Below are 26,700 nucleotides of genomic sequence, written 5' to 3' on the forward strand. Positions count from 1 at the left end.
TTTTTATGACAAAGGATGTTTTAATCTTTCACTCAGAAGTCACTTGTCAATATAATATATTTTTAATACACCCATATATTTTAATAATGAGCTCACTGCAACTGATTTTGAAAATTCTTATATATTCATATCTATTGTGCTGAATTCTTATATATTCTTACTACGTGCTGAATTCTCATACATTGTGCTGCAACACTAGAAGTTACCAAAGAAAAGGAGGGGTTCTTATAAATCCAAGTGTTTTTACTTGCCTGATCATACAGTTTTCCCACCAGCTTCAGATGTTTTTCCCCTCCCTCCTGAAAGATCACACCATTTCTCTGTTGAGCCATAAGCAGGCACAGTGGAAGGGCAAGATCATGGTCCAATAATGCATCTTTCAATCTCTGAGAAGATTTTTTTGTATTCCTGATTTGGCCAAAGTATCCACCCTGCATAGTACAGAAAAAGTTACCCAAGTTTGGGAATAGTGCATCTCAAATGGAAACCATGTATGCTTCTGACTTCAGAAATACTGATGAATAAACGTAAATACAGTTTCTTTTTCCCCCGTCCATCAATAAAACTCTCTCTCTGGATCCTGTACTGCAATGTATGTATATAAGACTCAGAAACTAACTAGTCTTGCGTGCTATTAGTCTTTTACACAGTAAATGAAGAATGACATTTCAGCTCAGGCATCGTGAAACTGCATTTTAGACCTAGGTCTGCCGTAATCTGCTCAACATCTCTTCTCTGTTCAATACAGGAATTTCAGATTTTAGTTCCGATTATAGCTATTCAACTCTAGATCTAGAGAGCTGAGTCTAGGTCAGACCCAACTAGGTCTTTGACGGCAAAGCTGCCACAGTTTTAGCTGTTAAAATGGTTTAAGATGTTATTCCACTCAACAGGGAGCTGCCACCCCCCGAGCATGGCTGAAACAGCAGGACTGCACAACGTACAAGCTCATTGGCTGCTATAATTCGCAGGTCTGTCTTATAACACTGGATAATGAAGGCTGCTTTCATTAATATGAGATGCTGTGAAGCACAACAATTAATGCTCATGTATACATTTTCTTGGCTGCCTGTCTGCAAGGCTTGTAAGCTCAATGGAGTGGTAAGCTCTGATGAAAGCAGTAACACCTTCCTCAGCTATGCTGCCAGAGTTCATGAGTCAGAGTTTTTAAAACCACCATTAATAAGCAATAACTATTATTAATTAAATTTAACACAAACACACCTCAGCTTTTAGTTGTTCTCCACCAGTCATGGCTTCCAATTGTTCCATTGTCATTTCTTCTGTAATTTCTATCCCTGCCATTTTCTGTACCACCTCTTTTAAAATAAGCAAATCAAAGCTGCACAGAAAACAGAAAAGTGGAGTAAAAACAAGAAAATTTGTTTAAGAAATGGAAGCTATGACATTCAACACACAGTAAAAAGCAACACTATAACGCACGTTAAAACAAATAACATTTTAATTCTTTTTTGAAGAAGAAACTAGTATGCTGAGCGCACAAAGATTTCTTTATTGCAAGTAAAAAGTTAGTACTTAAAAGCAATGCAGGCATTCAACAGCTGGATTTCGGAACCCCTTCAAAACAATTTCATTGGTTTTGAAAATAATAGCGAGTGTGGTGCTATTAGCTTTCAAGTATCAACAAATTAATCATAAAGTTTATTGCTCACTTTGTTTATTTGTTGTTTCATACTGTATCTGTACACTTATTTCACGAACATGGAATTTTTAAAAATTTATTAAAAATCCCTAGAATACTACACAGCCTTAGAAATTTTATGGCACAATTAGTCTGGAGAGGTTATTTGGAACATGGAAAACATTACTTAAAACACAGAATATACAAAACACTCTGATAATCATCCCATCCAGAGACTAGGCTTTACTTCCTGCTTTGCATTCTATAAAGGCAATGACTTTTCTTCAACAGAAGTATAGTAAATTGTATCACAATCATTCAAGTCAGCAATGTTTTCCAGTAACTTCTGAAATTTGTGTGACCTAGTTATAAAAACTGTTGAACCATGCCCTCCAAAACAAAGTTTTATATTTAAATAATTTACATTGTTTACATTTTTGTTTGCTGTTCCAGCCATAAGTATGTTTTCTGTCTAGGAGCTATGCAATACCAGCATATACTCCAATTCAAATATTTGAATACTCCAATACTAAGGAATTGGTCATAGTGGTAAATCCATTTTATTTCTATGATCCAAAATACTAAACTGAGTATTAAAAATAATTTGATTTTTTTTCAAAATACTTGAAGTCTTAATACTTAGTTCCGGGGAAAGACAAGAAACATTACTTACCCTTCCTCTGTAGCTCAATGTGATTGTACCATCATCACAATACAAAACAAATTGGGGACAGGGGAGCACATGAGACAGAGTCTACATTGCAGGGAAGGGAAAAAACTAGATTTCTCAACATAAATACCCTAAAATAACATGCTGCTTTATCTCCATTGGTAAGCTGTCTTTCAGTAACCATATGGGGATTCATAAGAGAAAAAAGTTGATACTCACCTATGTGATAAAAATAACACATTAAAATTAAGAAAATAAATGAAACAATACTAATCGATGACAACGGAAGGCCAAAATGAAGATTCAAATTGCAAACCTTGTTTAGAAATTTTTTTTTGAGTTATGATTAACATTGATGTATCAAGAAGCAATTCAACTGCCATTAAATAAATTGGACAAATTATTTAAAATAATATTAAAATGTGAAGAGCCATCCCTGCAGAGAAAACATTATGAGGAAGAAAAATCTGTATAACTGTAACAGTCACACGCTTTTATATCATGGATACTTATTTTTTTAAATAATGTACAATAATTTCTATGATGATATCACAGACCAGCAGGGTTATTTCCCTGTCTGGTTAGTTGTTAAGAAAACTGTATTAAAATAAAGTTACAGATTAAAAAAAAATCAGTAATTCAAAAATATTATGTCACAGCTGTACAATTAGAGGAAAAATAATATACTAAAGAGGATATTATTCCTTCTGCTATTTAAATTTCTTAACCTTTCTGGTATTATGAATGGAGTTTTATCACTACTAGAGTAACTACTAGATCAAGCACCCATGTATCAGCAAACACCCACACAAGACATTATAAAAATTGAGTTTATAAAGATCAGTTGTGCAAGACTTGCCTTTTGCCAGCTTTCAGTTGGTTGGCTACATATTGAAGTAGACCAGCAAGTTCAATTGGGTATTTTCGGAAAACTGCACCACAAAAGCTAGCCAGACCTAAAGTAAGGAGAAACAGCTGTAACTGCACCTTTTAAGGTACAAATCATTAAATAAGCATTAACGAAGTACATGTGGAATGTTAGCAATGTATGTATTTTTGTAATACAAAGAAAAAAATACTGTCCTATTGATTAAACTTGCCAGCTCTCTGTTTTGTTTAAAAAAATAGCTGGTAGATCCAAGTGAAATATTGATCGTAATGATCAATAGTATGGTAGATCATAGGGAAGGTGAAGTATTTTAAACATTAATGTAATAAATAAAACAGGAATACTAACTCTGCAGCCAGCTCGAGATTGTAGTGTCATCATGCTTCATTCTCTCCTTCTCAGGGTTTGCCAGAGCTTCAATGATACAGTCTTTAGTGGAGTTAAAGAGAGTATTTTTCCTCAATTTGTATAAACAAAAGTTACACAGACCTGTTTTTCGAGCTCCACAATTTGTAATATAGGAACATGATATGCAAGTATAGCAAGCATGATACAGGGTGTCCACTAACATAGTTATGGTATAAAAAAATAAAATAATGAAAGAAATGGTAACTTAAAGAGCAGTATTTACTTCACTATTTACAGGATCACTATGCCTTCAAGAACAGAGTGAAAGTAGTAAAAGAACCCTTAAAAATAAAGTAAAATTGTCATAGCGTGAAAGAACCAGAGAAGGTTCTGTAATCCATTAAGAGGGCAGAGTATTTGCAAACTTTACTAAAATTTCCAGCAAAAAGCAGCAAGAATAGAAAACAATAGAAGATAATATTTATTCACAGACAACAGATTTAATCCTGCTACAACTGCAACTTTACCAGTAAGCAGATGTACTGATTTACATAAAAGGATACACGCCAAGACATCGTAGTTCAGCGAAGTGAGGTATTTCAGTGAATCAACAACTGGAGTTATTAGGTTATCATATTTTTGTATTTGTGATAAAATCTGAAAGTTACAAAAGACATTCAGCTGAATAGGAACAGTATTCCTTACCTTTCACAGAATAAACCACAACCATTTAACAATGCTTGTCTTCAAAACCTACACAAACCATCCTTTGAAATTATTTTTTCAGAAGGTCCTAAACCACTTTCAAAGTAACAGGTAATCCCATTAATTTATCTAGTACCTTAGAGATATCAGTGAAACATGTCTCTAACATGTAAAACCAATTCTGAATAATTATTTTTCTTTTCGATTATCAGAAAATAAAATTGTGAAAACATTTCACTCTTTTTTCTAAGATTTCTTAAGAATCCTAAACCTTAGCAGTAACAGCTTCTATTGGTACTTACAATAATAAAAGACTACTAAAAAAATGAACCTAGGTCATGAAAGAATACAAGTAAACTGTATTAATCAAATTTTAGAATGTTCTCTTCGGTACGACATGTGCGGTGTGTGTGTATTGCAGTATTAATTTCTTCAAGTAAAATCTAAAAAATGGTAGATCCAATAATCACAAGTCACATTTGTGAATAAGGTGGTGGTCCATCAACATACTTTTACACCTCTCAAGCATTCCGTGGCACCAAGTAATCCTAAAAATCCTCCCCAGCTTGGGAGGTTTATTTCAGTCTTCAAAGCTTTATGTTTTCTTGAATTTGTGTTCTGCATAACCTGACCAGCACATCCCTGTACCTCTGAGACCCAGCTCAGCTATCTCAAATTAAATACTTTACTCCTATAAATAAGTGGATGTAATTTTCTGTGCAGTTGTGGTTATTCAAGAGCTACTGTCATATTTAATATCTCAGACCTGTGCACTACTAGCAAATTATCATATTTTAAAATTTGCATCAAAAGTAAAAAGTAATGAATTAGAACTGCCCTCTCAGTAAGACAGCAGGTCCCTTCCTATACTTTAGTATCTACTGTTAGGATGAAATAGTATTCAAATACATATAACTACATACATAATCAAATAAAATTGTAGGATTGCTGTGGCTGAGCTTCCCAATTTGTCTTCCAGAGGGTTTCACATTTTCCTTAGTTAAACGCCTGTAAAAGAGAACATACTTTATTTCTATAGACAAGCTAAAACAATACTAAAACAACACATTAGTTCCAGTGAAGAAACACCTTTATTAGTCGCAGAGATTAAATTCTCACTAGCAGATGCGTTTTTAAGAAATTTAAGCATAGAAATATTACTCCTCTGGGAATCTGGAATTTATAATCCTATAACGTGCAGATAGTACAAACAAACCAGCTGTCCCTATGTTACTATGGACTGTATTCTAGTTTCAACTTTGAGCACTTTGCATTCAGAAATTGTCAGTGGGACCTATACCACATGCAAAACCAGCATGTGATGCTGTTAGTCTCTCCCAGATATTTAATTTAGCCACAGATCAGCCATTTTGCATTTGCTGCATTCTGTTCATTGAAAAAGAGTATTAATTTCATTGTGTTACACTTCAACAGTATTCCCTACCAAAGATATGAGCTGAACATGAAACCTGAAGTCAATACACAGAAGTAAATTGTACACATAGAAATCTCAACAACTGACAGCACTGTGGCTCATCTGCACAACTGAAATCCACTGTACAAGAAGGGATGTAAAGTTTTATAGTCTATGCTAGCTATGCAGCAAGTCAGAAGAGAATCAAAATCATTGTTTCTAGCTTTCACAGCTGCAAGACCGAAGTCTTTTACCTGGTAACAATTATTCTGTCTTGCCTATGTAAAAAGGTTCCAATTATCCACATTATAAAACCATAGCATTTGCTTTCGGCAACAACAAATGGAGAACCCAAATCCCTGACAATGATGTCAGAGATGTTATATGTGAGGTAAATCTGAAATCGTTGTGAGCCCCCTTGAAGATGAGAATGAATCCTTCCATTCAGTTCAACTTACTGCCCTACTTTCAAGCCTACACAAACAGAAACTGTGACAAGATTTTTGAGACTCTTCAGATTAAAGAGTCTCCATACCTAGAGAAAATATGTTGCACTCTGAATTTTGCATAAGCAAAGCAATTTATCAAACAACAGCATACCCATGGAAAAGGTTTTAAATAATTTAATGGGACATTTTTCATAGATGAAATACCCTTGTTGGTGACAGATTTGTCTGTATCCTTACTCATTTGACAGTTTTTGAATCACAATACATCGAATACTTCATGATCAAGGACTATCGGTGAAATTACTGAGTCATTAGAAAGGGAATGTATTTGTCAAGTTTTTTTTCTTCAGTTGGTGACATGCAATACATTTTATCACAGCTGATAATTATTTATGGAATTAGACAACTTACTTCATGATATATTTGGCTCGGTCTATGGTTTGAGCTTTAACTTTCACTAGAAGCGGGTGACTATTGTATGTTTCGTTCTTCCATTGCCCATAAAGACGGTACCTTGTAAAGATTATAAAGGAAAACTATTTTTAGTACTGACAATTCAAGAGACCACTTCAAAGAATGGAAATGAATTACTCTACTCACCGGTACTGGTATGGAAAAGTTTTGAACATTCCCCATAATTCTTCAGACATGCATGCATTGCAGTCCATCAAAGAAAGTGATGGAAGTAAGACTTGATCGGTAATACTCAACAAACAGCTAAACAGTATCTCCTGAGATAAAGACAAAACACTCGAGGTAACTATTGGGTAAGTACATCAGAAGCAATGCTACGCATGCTATGCAGATATGCACAACTTGCACATCCCAGCAGACTGATAAAATACAAGTTTGCCACAAGATTAAGACCTCCTAAATGAAAACAAAATAAAAAAATCTAAAAAGGAGTTAAAGGTATCTCCCTTCATAAATATTTTATTAGATAATTTATGGACCATATATCCTGTCAATATTTTATATGCCTATGTAAGATATTTGAGCAAAGCTGCTGAAGTTTTCAGCAAGCTGCACTCATATTTTCAAATCAAATAATTTAAAAATGGATCTACATTGCACAAAGTGCAACAGAAGAAAATAGCCAAAATTGGCAACTGCTTTCAATATATTAAGGTATTCCTTGCCGCTACTTCCATTTTCAAAACTCCAGATTAAAACTGGAAGGCATTATGCATGTTCCCAAGGCACAGTATCAATTTCCGTATTTTCAGTATCCTATCCTTGCCCTTTCTTAAACCTCTCTCTTTCCCAATGAGCTATCTTAGAATAAGCATAGAAGGAAAAGGAAAAAACCACCACACAAAAATAAAAAACCCACAAAACCCAAACAACCAGGAGAGACTAATTTTCTCTGCAACGATTCAGGAAGTCAGGAAATCATGACAAGTGAGAAACAGAAGTAATAATGAAAGTAATAATGAAAACTCTGCAAACTTCATATTGAAAACTTGCTTGTTGAGTTAAAAAAACCCTTATTTTTATAAGTTAGATCTCAACTAGACACTTGGGTTTCATTGTGACCAATCTTGATAATTCAATAAATTAGAAAATTTAGAAAGAAAGAAATTAGCCATTGTACTACTAAACACCTCCCCTACTTCTAATTTCTCTTTTTCCCTACGCTTTTCCCCAGTAAATTCTTTAAGATACAAGGTGCCACCGTGAAAAGTGTATTTATAGAATAAACAGCTGGAGGTACTGCAGCTGACTCTGAGCAAATAAGAAGTAGAATGCACTGGACTAGAAGAACAAGATTAGGTATGATGAATGCAGGAGAGAAAGAAAAAAAGAAAACAAAGGACAGGAAAAAAAACACTCCTGTGTGGCACAAACTTGCCTATAAAAATCAAGACAAGTCTATAACGTACATTTATTAAAGCACAAAACTCTACAGAGAAAGAAGAGTTGTACAGTTATTAAACATTTGGTCTCAATTACAATGTTGCATGAAAACACCTTCCTCCAAAATAAACTCACCATTTTCTCTTTATCTTCTTGTTTGCTTCCATCAGACTGAAACTATAACAAAGACAATCATGTTAATTGTAGCATAATTAACATAGCAATTACAGTTTCAGAACAAAGCTACCTCAGCAAAAGCATAAACCTGAAGGGCCACATGTCTAGTAAACGTTTAATTTTCCAGATCTGTCAGCATTGAAGTATTTTTGAACAGAAATTCAAATGCATTGCTTACATATATAGGGGTTTTGTACACTTTCGTTCAAAAAGAATAACTAAAATGTCAAGGAAACTTACTATTATACATGAAATACTGGATCTTCTTACTGGAGAGCGGGGAAAAAAGTGTCCTAAGCACTCATCTACCTAAAAAACCCGAGGACTTCCAACCCAGTTATCAACAGCCATATATTATTTTCCCCATCTTTCTCTCACAATGAAGACTAAAAGCTTAAGAGGGTATTATTATTAAATTACTTTCTTTTCTCTCTTCTTGGTCCACTCACCATGAAAAGCGTATTAAGCTATCACACCAGTAAGTGCATGATTATTTTCAAGGTACACTTGCACATGAAAGCTGCAGTGCAATGTTAGTAGTCTAACTTTTAAACTACTGCATAAGTTAACTTATAGTCAAAATCACCTCCAGTTATAAGTATTGCTACTGTGTGTTAAATGTAGTTTCATAACTAGAACATGCTGATAGCGACAGTGCATTAAAAATAACTTTCCCTATGTTACCTTAACCACTCTGTCACTGACGAATTTCTTCATAGTTCCAACCTAGAGCAAATAGCTAAAATGTTGCTCATTCTTGTCAGAAACACATTAAACTATATTCATGTATTGACAGTAAAACTGCATGAGAGATTCCTATAACCAAGTAATCTCCATTCTACTGTAAGTATCCACAGAAATGAGGGCTCTCTCACAAACCTTCCATACTTGAACTTAATTACAGAGTAGTCCTAATAGTCTGCTGACAGCAGTAAAATTAATTACTCCCTTGAAATTATAATTTCCAAGTTAACTGCATTGTCAGTGCAACATAGTGTATCACTCAAATATCAATCTTCTCACAGGCCAGCAAGAAATAAGCATGCTATAAGGCAAGAGTATTAACCATTGCGAAATCATCATTCTGGATGAGAAGATGCTGAGAAATTATAATTTAAAAAATTATTTCAAAAACCTATGAATTCCAAAGTCTCTCTGAGCTGCTATTTAAAAAAAAAAGTTAAAACCCCTCTATGGTGGACTTGAAAATAAACCTAAAACTGCTAGTCAAATAGCAAATTCCCAGAAAAGCAGCAAAAGACATCACTAGTCTCAGTCTGACCTATTGAGTACATTCCAAGGGAGTTCAAAATGTAAATTCAACTACCAATCTTTCAATATATACATGGTAGAGATATGGTTAAAAGACAACAACAAATCTCAGGAGACCATTTTATTTCTAAAGTTGGCAACTTGAGACTTTATAGGGTGTTTTAGATCTCCACATTGAACTCATCCTTAGCGGCATACAGAGGTTTGTCACAGGCACAAGTTCAAGAACAGCAGCATTTTAACCAGCAGAACAGAGGGACACCCCACTAATTAAAAAGATGCAACATCCCCTACTTCCCAGGTAACCTAACAGGTGGAATAGAAAATATTATTTCAAGTACTAGACATGTATTACGTTATTGTTCCCCACTGCTACACTGTTGCTCTAAAACGTAAAAGCTTCCATGCAATTAGTATCATATGTCTGTTTTTTTAAAAAAATCCATACACAGATAATGTTTTAAAAGATGAAGACCATAATGATAAATTATTTATCACTAAATATTCCTTGTTATAAACCTAAAGTGCCTTAAGTTGTTCCTAAAAAAGTTTGTTATGTTTATTGATCATAAAAATGATCAAGAATTAAAATAAGATTCTCCAAATTTGACCTTAGTCAAAGTAGTTTTTTTATGTTTCCGTATTTGAATATATAGACAATTAGTAAGACTTGGGCATTTTTTGACATCGGAAGAATTGGTATTTCTCAAGTTTTGACAAGCTGTTCTGTCATACCAACCTCTTTCATAAATGCTTTTCCAAGGCGCACCACTTTTGCAAATAAAATGGGATCATGGGAGAGATGGGGACCAAGGTAACAAAGCATGTTGAACGCTTCCTTTCTCAAGTCCTCAAAGCTGTCTGCTTGTTTTGGTGCTCTCTTGTTTGGCAAAGAAGAAATTGGTGACCCTTTAGCTCCTTTAGGTACACCAACTCTGAAAAATAAGATATGCAGCATTTCACATGAAACAGAAATGAACATTTTAGAAATCTATCAATACACTTAGGCTTATTAGTGAACTCATGCTTATAAATAAATAGTAGTTTTCCCCTGTGTAGCAACAGAATTCTACTTTTCACTTTACCTGCGGTACAGAGGTTCAATAGTCACATGTACAAGCTGGCAAAGGGCAATTGCAATAGGCTTGTGTGAAGTAGCATAAAACGGAGGCATCTGATCCATAATACTTTGTGCATGCTGCCAATCACCAATTTTTAATAAAGCTTCCAATAAACCAAGCTTTTGATTATCAGGAGGCTGCAAGATAACAAACAATGAAAAAGTGTATTCATAAAGTCTTATTAATATTTCTCCTTAAAAAGCAGGCAGCTGTAATACACAGCTAGAGAAAAAACCCTAGTATTTCCACTATGTAATAAAAAAATTTAAAATAAAATTCAGTTAGACATTTAGACAATAAGCACACTTCAAAAGTAATAATAAACCAGTCTACATAGAATCTAACATCTGGATCAAAGAAAAAAGTTAATAAAGTTCAAAACAGAAGTTTATAAGGTTTTCTGACGTATGTCTGATCACGTACTTTTCAAAATGTCACAATCTACTGCAGCTTATTTCTTTACAAGACATTAAGAACAACGCAAGCATTTAAGAATCTTTTGCATTGTGCATTGTTCTGGATTTAAAAGCATGAATTTCTCTTGCAAAATCAGATTAAAAAACACTACACCCCCCTCACACCACCGAACTAAACCCAAAACCTTTACCCATCTCTTAGTTCGCCTGTATCGTAAGTTTCCCCATCAGCACGTACTCTAAGAGAGTCTAGTTTTAAGTGCAAGTCTACAGCAAGTTTTCTAAACATCCCATTCTGCAGTATAGGCATAAGAGGAAATAGGAACTTACAATCAAGATCATGCCTGGAAGCATTTTTACATGGGCATGGTATTGATATATTTTAGAGTTACGAATTAGTTCTCCTTGGTCCTCAAGGCAAAAGTCTATTAGTAAACAACTACCGGTAAGGAATAGTGCCTGCAAGCTAGCTGTATGTAACTACAAGCCCAAGATGATGTTTACACCGAGGGAGGGAAGATTACAAGTCTAGGACAAAACATTTAAGCATTTTAAGGCAAAAAAATGGTTTTATTTAAATCATGCAAACAGACAAGACAGACTGACAAGAACAAAAATTAATTACAAGGCAGATGCTTCTCTGGTTCTATAGTTTGCATGGATATTTTAAAATATTTTTTTCCTTTTAAAACTTCTTTATAACACTGGCAACTATTTTTCTGATATTCTGAAAATAGAAAACAGTCTAGTATGCAGTAACATGCAGAAGAAAGTTTCAGAACAAAACAAAATGCACACATCTATATTCATTTTTAACTTATGTAATTACCCTTTCTTTAGGGGGAAAAATATCTGCACATCAGAACAAGATGAGCCTCCGAAAGATTAAAAACATACATGTGCAATTAGAAATGCACACACTAATGTTGTTTTACTATGTAAGTACTTCACGACCCTTTGATGCCAAGGATCGTCTTTTTAAGTCAGTATCTATTACATTAACAAAAGGGTACGCTGATCCTTTACTGAAGTGTTTAAAAACTTTTACTTGCGCAGTGTATGCAGGAAGGTTGAAATCCATGTTCAATACAATAGACTTCTTAAAGTAGAAGTCTATTATTGCAAAAAAATCATAAACCAGTTATTTAATTAGTATGAACACAGAACTTTAAATTTAATGTTTAGTATCTAACTTTTTGGTGATTTGGGTTTTTTGGGGGATTACTATATTAGAATCAGTGTTTCTACTCACACGGTCTTTCTAGGCTTTATGTGTTAGTATGCTATTTCATTTGCAAAGCAATCACTGCTCTCACACGCGCATGCTGCTTGACTGGGTCTCTCTTTAGGTAAGCGAGCTCTTCTGAACATGCTCTCCAAAAGCGACAGCATGCATGGCACAGAGAAAAGTCAGTCTGGAATTGCTGTCAAATCTAGTCATACTGCTGAGTTCTGTGACCTCTCAAGTATCTCCCTATTGTTCGGCTATGTCAAACGCATCTTAAAAGTAAATAATGTATTTGCCAATACTGAATTATTTATATTAGAGTCATGAGACAATAATCAATTTTAACCACACAAAATAAGCACTCTGGATTTAAAAGAAGTCAGTAATCGTTAAACACTATTTTCCTTATCCAGGCACTTGTTCCATGGTACTGTATCAAAAACTGTACATTAAAACTGCATACTGGATACAAAGTACTCAAGTTTAGACTGTCAACAGCTTTCACATGTAGTTACTCTACTAATGCTATGAATTGCACAGCTAATCACACACAAAGATACTAACACAGAAACATGCTTTTCAAGAAACTGCATGCATTGCATAACAATTTCTGTAACTCTTGACAAACTGTTAAGTACAGGTCTCCATCTTCCCACCACACAGGCTCAGACTTTGTTATTTGTCATTGTAATCGTTCAGAAGAAGGATGGAGTTTCTCCTAGAGCTTAAAATTCCCTAGCTCTTAATTCAAAAGGTTAGCCATAAAAACTGTCTTAATTCTTCTGACACTACTTGCAATATATACACTCCCCATGTGCAATCAGGAGTTTAGTTTGCCATCAGGACGTGGCGACATGCATGCTTCAAGAGAATACCAGGCAGCCTCATCTGACTGCAGAGAAGGTGGACCAAAGCAATGTGGTATAATCAAAAGGGATATTGAAATAACAAGTGGGAGGGAGGTCAGAAACTTAAATATAGTGAAAGGAATCAGCTTAAGCAGCAGATGTGGCTGCAGTTGAGAGCCCTCTAGAGAGCAACGACTGTATCAGCTGCCTGAGGGAAGAAAATGAAATTAGATTTACCAAGCTATGCAAAAAGAAAAAAAAAGAGCAAGTGGGAAGGAAGGTCAGATGTACAGAATCAAGGTGGGGTAGACCGAATAGGAATAAGTAGACAAAACAGATTGATACAATGAATCCAGGAGAAATTAAGAACAGAAACTGTCAAGACAAACCACTCCCTCCTCTGCAGTATGCCACTTAAAATAAAAACTTGATATTTGCATTTTTACTTTTTATTGTTTCAAATAAGATGTTTGGAGCAGTACTTGGACACTCCAGTGAAGATGACAACAGAAAGGCTGCTAAGAGATTAAATAATTCTGGTTTTGAAGTAAGACTTGGACACACAAACAAATTAGACCTAGGGCAACATGGACAACACATAAACATAGCAGCACCTTAAATAAAGAGTATGCATTTACACATACCAAGATACAGACTTAATGGAAAGCACAGAGGACAGTTACAATTAAAAATGTTCAGTTAAAACTCCTCTACAATGCAGGATAATTATACCAGCATTTGTAAGTCTAGCAATTCTTTATATCCCAATTCTTGATTGAAAGAAAAAAGGAATAAACTCTTACTAACGTCCTTATTTTTAAGAAATCAACTAGAATTATACTATCACAGGTCCTAGAAAACACAGTTGTTAAAGATTGTGAAGTATACGAATGCTGGGACGTACTTAGTGGAGCTGATACAACAAGAAGGGAGGAAAGAAATTAATTAGCCATTGAACCAAGAACTTTAAACCTAGCGAAATCCAGAACAAACCCCAAACCATGCATTTTGGCACATTCAATATAATGGAAGTGCAACCAGAGGATAGACCCAGGCCTTCCAAGAACTACGTACCTGTCTATGTTTCAAATAAATATGAAAAAGTTTTCATAACAATTACTATGTTCAGTTTAAAATAATTTAAAATAATTTTCTTGGAAAGGAAACTATTCACACAGACACACCTTTTCGGTTTTCTCCTCCTCTTTTTCTTTTTCCTTCTCCTTTTCCTCAGTCTTTTCAGAGGATAAGACGACCATTGTAAGTTTTCTGACAATTTGCTTAGCTTCCACTATCTCTCGCTTGTGTTCCTCGATGATGGCATTATCGCCTGGAAGAAGCTAAAAAAAAAAAAAAGACCCAAACAAACATTATATCCAAAAATTTAAATGACCTACTGCTGCTTTTGATCACTTGAGCTCAAAGCAGAAGTTTGTCCTTCCTTGTTACTAATCGGATAAACTTACTCCCTGAAAGACTCTTTTCCTTGCTGTCATCATCCCAACAAGGAAGCATACTATTAACAGACTAATTCTGAAATCAAGGACTCATCAGAAATAATACTGTTCTACTTCCTCACAACCATTCGTTGTATAAGCTCCCCTTCCCCTCTCCAATTTACCATTCAGCTGTAGCTATATGGTGACAATTACGCACATACTCGATGATAACATTTACAAGATTCAGTGGCTTAAGACAAAGTGACTATTCAAAAGCATAGATTTTCACTTGCTCATCTAAAGGAAAAAAAGAAAGATTTCATCACCAAGGAAAACCAGGTAACCTACTTAGACACACATTTTGATTGCATTTTAAAGGAATACCATTTAAAGCTTACCAAATTTCCTATTTATCAGCAATGTGCGTTAAACACATGTAACATCTGTTCCTTAAAAGCCACCTTAAAAGCCATCTTACATTAAGAGATACCTAGTATGATAAAACCTCAGGATAGTTTTTTACTTGAGAATGATCAGTGTGAGAAATATAACCCTACACTCAAAATTTAAAAGGTCAAGTTGTGAGACAGAAGAAAAGCTCCTTTTCTGACAAAGCCAAACTTCAATTTGATTCCTAAAAATCACGCTCAAACTTTAACTGCAAATACGTAATCAAAACTTACTGTAGAGTCATGACCTCTTTGATACAGTAATCTTTTCTTCTATTGTTTTTAACACGGGAAAATTTTCACTGTTTTTTTCCCTCCCAAACTGACAGTAGAAGAAGGAAAGACTAAGCATCACCTTCTTCAGAGAAAAGAGTAGAATTCCTCGATTTCATAGAAATTTGGGGAAGAAAGAATCCCACTTGGAAAGGTAAAAGGTTTAAAGAACTACACTTTTCTCATTTGAAAACACCAGTAAGCTACTAAGATTCACCAAGAAATACCTAGTGAGGAATTTCAATCATATCTTCAGGATGCAATACATGTTATATATAGCTGTGTGTATATATATACACACAAATAGAAAACAGTTCTTACAGGCTTGAAAGAGGAAGGAAAGGCAGAGGTGGGGAGAACATTCTTGATATGAACGATAATCCTGACAGCTGCTATTGTATAGCAGCCGCACAATATATACCACTTAAGACTCAACACCTACACGCTAATTGTTCTCTTGGAACTCCCATAGCAAGTTACATTAAGCCTGAACTGAAAAGCAGAAAAAAATGCCATCCCAAACCTGACAGACAGAGACTGGCAGAGATATTCTGGAATGAAAGTAGATTAAAAATGAGACTGAGAATCAACATGACAAAGGTGAACGGTATAAATGAATGCAGGGACCATTTGAGCTGTGAGACTGTCAGAAAACATGCCCACACCTATACAGGTCTGAGTTGAGATTGCACAAGCCACCGTAATTCCGAGTCTGAACATTTGTTTTGTAAGCTTACAAACATTCCTTAACAAACTAGCATTATTATCACGCATTCCTCCCTCCACACCAATTATCCGAGACATGCACTCCTACTCTTGCTCCACCCGATGCATTTTTAGCCAAAGTACTCCTATGAAGCCAGAGACAGTTATTGATGAGTCTGATCGTGACTAATGCTATTAACTGCCACACATATTAATGGCAGGACTAGATTCCAAAATTTCCATAGAAATTCCATAGCTCATTTCCTTGATTTCAGTGGAAGAGTTAAGAGTCTTAAAACATCTAAGGATATTATCAAATTAAAAATTCATGTATAAAGTAAAATTATTTTGATAACGGTAACATTCTGTTTGCCATCTGCCAAATTGGTTGATAAGACTGTCAGACTGGAGAGGATAACTCTGATTAAATCTGAATACGTAACTCCATTTTCCTCTTTCAACCTAACAAATGGTCAGAATTCTTGTAGGTGGACTGAGAGGCCTATTCAGGAATATGTAAGAGTTTTAAAAAAAATCCTACTATTAAACTAAACAAAGAACGTTAGGAGCTGATTGTCCTACCACTTTTTTCAAAAATTGATCTTGTAAAGCGAAACACTCAAAGGGTCTAGTTCTTAAGGAAGGTTACTCGAGCATTTAAAGCATACTCTGGCATTTACCTCCTATCTCCTATTCAGGCAGGAGGTAAACAATCTGGAGGATGCTACACAGATAATTCAAAGAAAGTGTATCAGCATTCATGTTTCAGCATGTGCTTATTTGAATATGCAGCATTAGAAAGTGCTGGAAATTTTAAAAGTCATTAAACATGTACATATACAGGTATTACACAGTATGTCCTGAATCTGAAACTTTAGGGATAGGGTAAAATATTTGGCTTTCTTTTTTCAATTTTCTTAGTTTTGGCATTTGATAAAGTAGCACTGTCACTTACATGAACATAAAGGTCTTCCAAATCTATGAGATTATGTTGCAAGAGGACAGCAGCAACTCTGTATAAGGAGGAAGGTGTCTCACCACTTGGATCCTAAGAAGGACAAGATTGCAAATTTAAGGGAAAAAAAGCAGTCAGACCACTGCAGAAGGTCATGAAACAGAAAAGAAACTACTCAAAGTTCAGATGAAACATATTAACCCACAGTTCTCATAGTTACCATGTTATGTAACTGCTATTACTCCAAAGCCACTAGACTTAACTGCAATATACCATCAGAATTTTCAGAAACAAAAACATTCAACTATCTTCACACCTTATGGTGCTTGTATGCAAATCCTAACTGTACATGTAAAAAAACCCTTGCATATTTTATCACATATCAACTATGACTCCCTTGCAAACATGCTCTTCACTCCTGGGGACAAGTCTCTTGTTCGTAAGATACAATCTCTTTGTTAATGGCAGTCCTTATAAAACTACACAAGTTCAAATGGAAGGTTATCAAGATTGTTTTCAGCTGTCTTGGAGAATGCTAAGAATTCTACTCTAAAATACATCAGAGACTTCCACTCAAATAATGAAATTATTGTTTTTAATACTGGAATTTTACAACTTGGAAATTAATTTCTATGTAAAAAAAAATCTGCAGCAAAAATCTGTTATCCCTGACTGCAGTTCAACACCGAGTACAACCAACTACCAAAACCAAAATCAAGAATAGAAATACATTACCTGATAAAATTTGAATTTGAACCCAAGGATATGGCATAGAGTTTGAGGTTCACACATGTACATGTAAGACTCTATCAGTGGTACAAAGAAGTCATCGTACTCAGGCCTGCACTCATAGACTTCTAGGATAATATCCAAAACTCTGTTAGGATCAAGGTTAAAACATCCTAGTGGAGAAGAACAGAATAGAAAAGCTTAACATTGCTACTTTTCATCTTCATTCCGTTACTTAAAAACTAATGCATTTGTGCTTTAAGTTAATTCTTTTCAGTTAAGATTGAGCCTGGATTTATCTACAGCAAAATAATCTGCATCATCTGTATACACAGCATCGATCATTATGACTTATGTTGAATATTGAAATAGGCAAAGATATTGAACAGGACTTCCAATTCAGATTACAGAAAAACTAGAAATTACCATCTTAAGACAAATGTTTAATAAGTAAATACCCAACCTCACTAATACCACAGTGCCAGCAAAAGGCATGGACTGCTTGCTCTCCCCTTGCACAGGCACACAACTCAGCCAGCTAGAAATTATTTTACACCCCAAAAATTGTTCTGGTTTGAGCTAGATCCCAATCCACCTAGTTGTACTGTCCCCTCACTTCAGAGTTATTACTAGCATTAGGGAGAACAGTTTATTTTGAGGGGAGCAAGAGCAAGGATATAGATCAGGTAAGCCAATGCACTGGCAGCATAGGAAACAGGCACTGGTGCAAACATCAACATATTGTATAAAACTCTGTATTCAAAAAAGGAAGTGTAAAACATGGGGAATTACAGATATTTACTGGGTTTAATGTATTTTGCACTTAGATTCTAACACTCTCGCCAAGACTCAACCTAGAAATACAGACAAATCAAGAACAGAACTAGGTAAAGGAAGAACATTTACCACTTCTCATTTCTGTTCATAATGAATCACTTGTTCAACTTCTTTAGGACTAAAAGAATAATCATGCATTGAACAGAGTACCTTAAAATAGCAAACAGCATTACTTTGGTATGCTCCAATCCGCCTGCTAAGAGATGACAAGTGCACCCTCAAAAAATACTGCTGAAATGAATCAAAATCACAGCATGCATATTTGAGGCTGTACTGTAAATTCAGTATCTAAATTAAGTTTAACCACACAACATTCCCAAAATGATTTTTGCCACAGAAACAGGAACTTCCAAATGTCATAATTCTATCCAAGGTGATCTACCAATAATGTTAGTATCACACTACACGCCTGCATGGCATATTATTTGATCCACAGATGATCTCCAACAGTAGTCTGAAGTCACTCTCTGTAGTCATAAGACCATGTAGGAAAACCAGTGCCCACGTTCCTTCAACCAATTCCTTACCTATTAAAGATTTGATATTTTCAAGGATTAAATCACTAGTGATATTTCCAGATAAGTCTTGCCCCAGTTCTGCAATGAGCTTTGCATAACCTTCATTCTCCTCTCTTAACAAATTAAACTTCTGTTGCTTATAACTGCAAACAAACAGAAATTAAACACTATTGTGTAACACATGCCCACAGTGAAGCTTATTTATGCTCTTAGTAATTTTAAATTTGTTATACAAAATGCTAATTTTGAACACATTTTTAAGAACTTATAATTCACTTGAGCTATTGCAAAAATTACAGAATGCAGTACAATGAATACCTGCAAGGTAGCAAGCATTCTCCAAACAAATCCAGCTCTTCTTTTTTTTCAAATGCAGACCATTTAAAAGCAAGATTATGCTTATGCTTAACAGTAAACCTTGTTTTTACACACTATGCTGGAGAACTGCTCCATAACAGTCCATGCTTAAGGACCTATTGTAGTTTCAAGTGTTCTTTGAGATTGAGACTCAAACATTGGATGCAGAGACAAAAACCAAACATACACCATAAAAATATATCCTGTGTTGCCAAAACTAACATAACTACATTAGCTCTTTTATGAAAACAAACAACTATGCTTAACTGATGCAACAGCAATAATTAATTTTCTTATACTTTTTAAGTTCAGATTTGTCACAGATAAAATTAAGTATTAGGTATTTAATCTGCACATATGGAATCCCTGTAGCAAAAGCCATAGCAATAGGTGACATTAAAAAAAGATTTTACATTTCTCAAGAGTTTGAAAACTAAGAGGGTTAACAAGCTTCTTTTGTCAATGACAAGTTAAAGTGCAACAAAAAACACATTTCCTAAAGAAAATTGTGTATTTTATTAAAAGAAACATTACACATTGTTAGAAAACACTGTTACCAGACTAATTACCACCACCCATCCCCACCCACTCCCCAAACAACCCTTGCCCCAAAACTTACAATAGTTTTGTCTTTATTTTAACTGATTTCTGATTGAACTGTTGAGACTGCTTGATAAGTCCTAATGACTCCAGTGTGTCTGGATCTAAACGCTCCTTTAGGACAGTGTCAGATACAAGATACTAAAAAAACACCAAAAACATACATAAAATTTGTCAATTACAAATACCTAGAAGCCATCTGATTATTACTTTAGGCTACATACGCATTCTGACTACAAAAAAGTTCAAATATCATGATATACCATGATACTAAATGCATTCTGCTTCAAGCATAGAAGAGGATAAAACTGAGAAACTATTTAACTGAAGTTGGAATTTTACAGTGGTATTTTATATACAAGAGCACCTTGAAGAAACAAGCCCTAGAGCCTAATTGCTGGTTACAAAGTACACATTGCATAGCATCTAGAGATATTATTACAGAGAACTGTGTATTTATGACGCTTATGCCCATTCTCTCTCATATTCTGGGAGAAAAGCCTTATTTTCATATGCTGAATTTTCCTCCAAACCAAGCTTATTCTATGTGGTTAGAAATGCCACTTCTAAAGACAGAGGAGGTTGCATAGAGCAGAACTCCAACTCAAAACATACTTCAGAAGCAAAATTCCTGTTGAACTGACAGGGGGAAGAACTTTAGTTCTCTCAAAGCTCTTTAAAGAATTCAAGGGAAAACTATACTATATTACTCTACCATAATGCTTTGAAAATGCATTTTTAAATTATTTGAGAATTTGTTAAAACATTCTAATAGTCTTTTCCTCAAAAAAAAGCAAAAAGCAAGCTTCAAAACTCTGATTTTTTCTTGTCAGATTGTGGCATATACTTTTATCAAAAGACTAAGTGCAACTTACCAAACAGGCTAATACCAGTTGGGTAAAATGATCCCTCTTACTTTTTTCTTCTAAACAACTTGTTTCAATATCTAGTATAAAAGAAGATGGAAAAAAGGAAAAAAGAAATCATTACTTGTGGAATTTATAGGAGTTTTTTTTCTTTTTTACTGTATTTTTTACTATATTTTAACTATTCTGATAAATGCTAACACAATGCAAAGCAGCTTGTTTATAACATGCTAGTTTCTTGCCACTTTCCAGCTACTCATCCCCCTTAGGGTCCACATAGTATTTTGGCAACAATTCTGACACATCCACAAATCTCATGAAAAGGTAAAACCGAAACCGGAGCAATGACGTAATAACTTTTCTTGCCCTTCTCTCTGTTGCAGTAACGCTTACGACAAGCATTAAGAATCAAGAATAAACACAAAAGAAGAGAAATACGAATCGCTGAAAAGAACTGCGTGATCCTAGCCCTGAAGTAACATTCTAGTCTCTTCCCCTGTATCTTCAGAGTAACTACTATTTACCGCCTGGTCTGCAGTCTTTTACTAGCCATGATTCTGTATTTCCATTCTTTTCTTTCGCATTGTCAACTATTAAATGCAATTCATAAATTCACTCCTGTGGGAAGACAGGCCATAAAACAATGGCTAAGGAAGCACAGCTGACTAAAGTAGTTAAAAAAAGCACATCATCACAGGAAACAAGGAGCTGCAAAAGGAGTGGAAAACTCAATACAAGGCAGACATTACAAAAAAACCCCACCAAAAAACTCACAAAAACACCCCCATGCATACCCACAGAAAAACTAGACCCGTAGAGAAAACATCAACAACAAAAATCTGAGAAAGAAGCCCCCAAACAGACTGAAAACCCATGAGGTAGCAGGGTGGCAGTGGAGGCAACAGACTTCCCAGATCAGTCTGGACCCTAGCAGCCAAGCCTCTGAGCCAAAGAAGAATCTGCAGAAAAAAACTAGTCCAGGGAATGTGGATGAGTGGATAAATCAAAATTCTCATATATTGAGGAAACGCATTAAAAACAAGCAAGAAATTGTCAAATGTCCTTTGTCCCAAAGTTTGAAATGCAGCTCCATAGCCATACTATTTCTCTGCTACCAGTGGGGCACAGCATTTGGCTACATACTAATTTCGAGGGAGACAGAGGAGAGGAGAGCAACAGACAGCTATACTAGTTTCAGTTATTCAAGTAGTTCAAAAAGCAACTAATTTAAGTTTTCTAACCCAGCTTAAAAAACAAAAGGGTATCACTGTAATACTGCCTTATAAAAACCTAATTATTACAAAAAGATTATACAAGTACACAGAATGAAACATTATGAATAAAACAAAGTCAAAATTCGTCATTTAGATGTTACAGAACTGAGGCTGCACATGCAAACTTAATTAGGTGCCTCTCTGCACAGGCAGCCGCAGCACAGAAGATACCACATTCCTTCAGGATACAGAACAAACCAGGATCTGTGATGAGCAGACTGTCAAAAGAATGTGCTGAAATTTTTTGGAAAAACATAGAGACATAAAACAATATAGAAACTGCAAGCGGTTAAAACTATGATCTGGAGAAAAGTATACAGGATTCAAATTCTAAAACCATGAGAGAAACAGCTTTGGATCAACATTACAACATGAAAATCCGGAAGTTATTCTGGTAATAAAGTATGCATCTTTAAAGCCTGCTCAGCTGGCAGATAGTGACTTAGCAAATGATGTCATTTGCCTTTAGATTTCTGGACAATTAGCACAAGCTCCATTTTACTAAGAGTGACTGTACAGATAGAAATATTTACAGAACACATTCTAAGAACAGAGGATCTACCCACCAGTAAGACAACTTTTATTTAAAATATCTGTAGGAATGATAACAACACTAAGTCACTGATTCCATTAGCTAACATCCAACATTCTTACAAGCTAGCTCCTTTAACTATTCTTGGCAGATCAATTTCCACTGCCTTTAATAGGTAAACTTCCAGAAACTAGAACAGAACAAAGCAGAAAAGACATTAACAACTGAGATACAGATACACCGAGGAAGAATCAACACATACTTTGTAAAGAGAAGTCATGCTTTACAGATTTAATGAAATTTCCTGAAGTAGTCCAGAAGCAAATGCCCAAAGCACGTACTTCTTCAACTCTATCGCAATGCTGAAAGGAAGGGAACCCAACTTACCTAATATGCAGAATACGTCAGCTAGGATGGAAGGCATGTCTTCCCGAAATTCCTAAAGAGGAAAAAAGATGACACTTAGTGAACACAGAAACTCCAATATGTACACTTAGAAAATTCTTATTCCATTACATAAAACAACATTTCATCATAAAGTAAGTTCAGATTAATTAACACATATTATTAATAATAATTCATATTAATTAATAATGAAAAAGTTGAATTGCTGACTAATATCTAACATAAATACTGTACTAATTATTGATATGCAATGAAATAACATTTAACGTAATTTAAAAGAGTATCTAGTGGCCAGGGACAAAAACCTCTGGTTACTACCTCCATTTCTAGCACTATGGAACTCCCCGTCTGAAGAGCAGCACCAGCCTGTACAGCAAACTATACTTTCTCAGACACCAAACAAATTATAATTTTCCTACAGTAACTTATGATCAAACATTATCACATGCCACCCCAACAGCGAGGTTCACTTCAGCCTTGACATCTCTCAAACCCAATGCAGAAGTTTAAAAAAAAAAATCTAAAAACGTTATCCTTGAACAGATTATTGCTGTTTTGACACATATAGAACATTAAGAAGTTGCAATCTAAGAACCTACAAAGAATAAGAAATAATTTTAAGAAGTTTTTTTAAACGTATTTTTCAGGGGGGTTTTTTGTTTTGTTTTTTTTTTAAGGAACACCAACATGTGGTAACCTTAGAAGTTCAGACAAAAATGCTCTTTTCTCTATTTATTCAAAGCATTTTAAGAAAAACCTTGTCAAACAAAAAATAAGTCTAATGCATTATTTTAAAGGCAGTAATGAAATTTAGACATCTCAGTAGCAAAATGGCAGACATGCACATTGCTACGCTGTAATAAAGATATAAATGATAAAAACCAGTAGATGGCATTATAGACATGCTGCATAAACAAGTGAAATCTATGTTTAGCATTTATTAAATATTTCAGTCTTCATATACCCTTAAAAATTATTTAATTTTTAGTTTATGCTAAAATTAATATATCTATTCCTCACCACAAAAAGTAGGGGGAAAAACTAACCCTGACAAGACTACAGATATTTCAAGTGCACACAAATGAAGAAAAAGGACTTGACAAGAGCAACTTTTTAGATCTGGAAAAACAAGTCTGCTGAGTATTATCCTGCTTGATTTTCATTTGGACTTTTACAACAAACTAAAAATTTACTAAGTATGCATTTATTACAAATATATACTTACTATGACATCACCAAGAACATTAGAGGCTTGATCATGCTTTAAGTTTCCTCTGACAACATGGTATGCAAGCTCATACAAAGCCTGTTGGATATCTGTTGAAAGAAAACAGATGATTAAGGAACATATTAGGTAATCCTTGGTCTAATTTTTAAAGCAATGTTTACAATAGTGCCATAGAGTTCAGACACCCTGCAAATAAAGGGGATATGCTTCTCTTACCCATGAGGGGGATTACTTTATTACTGCTGATAGATTAAATTTGAGCATCAATATCCAAGACTTCACACAAGCAGACAGTAAGAGATGATCCACTTTCCCTAGAGAGTTTATGGAATAACAGTAAAATGGGATGAAAAACTAGTCCTGCACATAATAACTTCAGTCTGGACAATTGCTTTAACAACACCACCTTTAATTTAAAATTCACGTAAACGTCATATTATACATTATATATACACAAAAATATAATACATACAAAACATTGCAGTACTTTTTCTTAATCCTATCTCATCACAGATATGCTTTCAAAAAACATTTCTCTAGGAGAAAGTAAAATTTAATTGGAGAAAAAATGCTTAACAAGGATTTTATAAGTACCCCGTAACTAAAGAATACTGTTCTATAAAAGCTTATATTAAGCTGAAACCCTAAACAGAGGCACTGCATTTGAGAAAAATCTTGCAGTGTTAAACATGGTGGTTGCAAAAGCAGCTATGATAAGAACAATTCTTTGCAAGTTTAAATAATACACCACAATGTTGCTATACTTTTTAGTATATGAAAAATAATAAAACCCCATGCTTTCACCTTGCACTCGTACCACGTGGTTCAGTCAATGAACGGTATTCGCAATGGCTATACAAGTTACAGATCTTGGTGACTTAAACCAAGTACTCAATAATTCGGTGACTGCAGACCACTATAGCTGCATTAAAAGTAGATTATTTATTTTTAAAATGGACAGGTTAATTTTACCTACCACAGTGCTTTTGGCAAAGAACACTAATTGCTAAAGACTTGAATATAATAGGACTGGTTTAGACATCAATTCTATGTAAAATATAACTCTACTGCTTTGAAGACCAATTCAAGAGGACAGTTTGGTGCAGTATTCAATTTAATAATTCTCCACACATTGTGGAGAATTTGTTACACAGGTACACTGCTAAATCTGACCTGCCTCCATAAGCTTGTGGTATACTGGACTTCAATAAATGTCTTTCTGGAACTACAAGGCAGAAATACCAGTGCAGTTTTCAGGACAGGATCCAGGTCACGTGGACTCAAACAAATTCTTAGCAATCAGCATCTCTGTACTTCATTCCAGATTAACCATATTTTCAGGGGTTTTTCCAATCACCAGGAGGACTTCAACTATTTCTACTGTCTATTAATTCCTCCAGTATAGCCACTGCATGTATCTATCTAGTCATTCCCACCGGATCTTTTAGATCCTGACAGCAAGGACAAAGAAAAAGAAAACAGCATATAGAAATTGTCAATCTCTGCTGAGACAGAGAACATCTGGTAGCCTTTCTTCAAAAACTTTGGGAATAGTGATTTTGCTTTGTTTAACAATAAATTCTCCTTACTTAATATTATTACTTATAGTTTACATTGAAGTATTTTGGTTTATCTTTTCTGCTATTACAATTGCTCATGATGACTATTTTAGCAAGAACCCAAAATGCCCTCTAAACAGCATAGCCCATTTGTGGTCTTAGTAATATGGAAGCTTTTCTTCCAACAGATTCTGCAAAGCAAACAAAAAATTAATTTTTCTTTAAACACCAAAGACTTCTTAAAGTGAAAATTTAAAACTTAAAAGACAGCAGCGTCTGTCACTAACAAAGGAGAAGTCTGTAACTCAAGTACTGTTGTAAAAATTACTTTCTGCAGTATACTGCATATATTAGTGCTCATATATTTAACTTTTAGAATAAAATCTAGTTGTATGTTCAGTTTGCAAAATGGAATTCCATTTTCTACAGCACAGACCAAATACTTGGCTACCCCACCACCATTTATTACTGTCTAAGAAATCTGTCACCTGGACATCTGAAGTCCAACCTAGCTGTGGATGTTTGTATTGCCTTACTATTTGCAGTACTTGCCTTTAGCATCATTAATGGTCACGGTATATGAATGTTCCAAGCAGATACATGCAGAGGTACCATGACCAACTGTTTCCAGGCTCTTTTTTATTTAATTAAAAACAACTGAAAACCCCACACAACTTACCTCTGAAACCCATATTATCATGGCTTTTGTTTTCACTGAGTGCGCGACATAGTTGCACGCTGAAATAAAAGAAACAAAAAAATTAAAAAACCAAAAATAGTTATTAGCATACACAAAAATGTTTTGGGGTTCTTGTTTGTTGTTGTTCTGGCTAAAATAACTTTAAATTTGGGCAGTTTAAATGGCTGACTGTATTTTAATTTTCATAGAGTAAACGCTAATTCACAGAAGTTACACAGCAAAGAAATACAAGACTCCC

The 26,700-nt window shown here is 34.8% G+C and overlaps 1 protein-coding gene across 1 annotated transcript in view; it reads right to left on the reverse strand.

Annotated features, from left to right (window-relative positions):
- Window positions 1-26,700, reverse strand: part of THOC2 (THO complex subunit 2) — a 54,439-nt gene that overhangs the window by 20,778 nt on the left and 6,961 nt on the right. Inside the window, exons 2-21 of the mRNA XM_059824232.1 lie at window positions 26,442-26,500; window positions 24,201-24,292; window positions 22,958-23,009; window positions 20,774-20,844; window positions 19,918-20,039; window positions 18,951-19,084; window positions 17,593-17,759; window positions 16,858-16,950; window positions 14,221-14,376; window positions 10,509-10,681; window positions 10,163-10,358; window positions 8,110-8,151; window positions 6,718-6,848; window positions 6,529-6,630; window positions 5,178-5,262; window positions 4,113-4,206; window positions 3,550-3,630; window positions 3,172-3,268; window positions 1,225-1,342; window positions 252-431 (exon numbers count right to left, since the gene is read on the reverse strand). Of these exons, the coding sequence (XP_059680215.1) occupies window positions 252-431; window positions 1,225-1,342; window positions 3,172-3,268; window positions 3,550-3,630; window positions 4,113-4,206; window positions 5,178-5,262; window positions 6,529-6,630; window positions 6,718-6,848; window positions 8,110-8,151; window positions 10,163-10,358; window positions 10,509-10,681; window positions 14,221-14,376; window positions 16,858-16,950; window positions 17,593-17,759; window positions 18,951-19,084; window positions 19,918-20,039; window positions 20,774-20,844; window positions 22,958-23,009; window positions 24,201-24,292; window positions 26,442-26,500 (2,245 nt within the window). The remainder of the gene's footprint in view (window positions 1-251; window positions 432-1,224; window positions 1,343-3,171; window positions 3,269-3,549; window positions 3,631-4,112; window positions 4,207-5,177; window positions 5,263-6,528; window positions 6,631-6,717; window positions 6,849-8,109; window positions 8,152-10,162; window positions 10,359-10,508; window positions 10,682-14,220; window positions 14,377-16,857; window positions 16,951-17,592; window positions 17,760-18,950; window positions 19,085-19,917; window positions 20,040-20,773; window positions 20,845-22,957; window positions 23,010-24,200; window positions 24,293-26,441; window positions 26,501-26,700) is intronic.

This window comes from Gavia stellata, chromosome 14 (genome assembly GCF_030936135.1).
Source record: "Gavia stellata isolate bGavSte3 chromosome 14, bGavSte3.hap2, whole genome shotgun sequence".
Classification (NCBI taxonomy): Eukaryota; Metazoa; Chordata; class Aves; order Gaviiformes; family Gaviidae; genus Gavia; species Gavia stellata.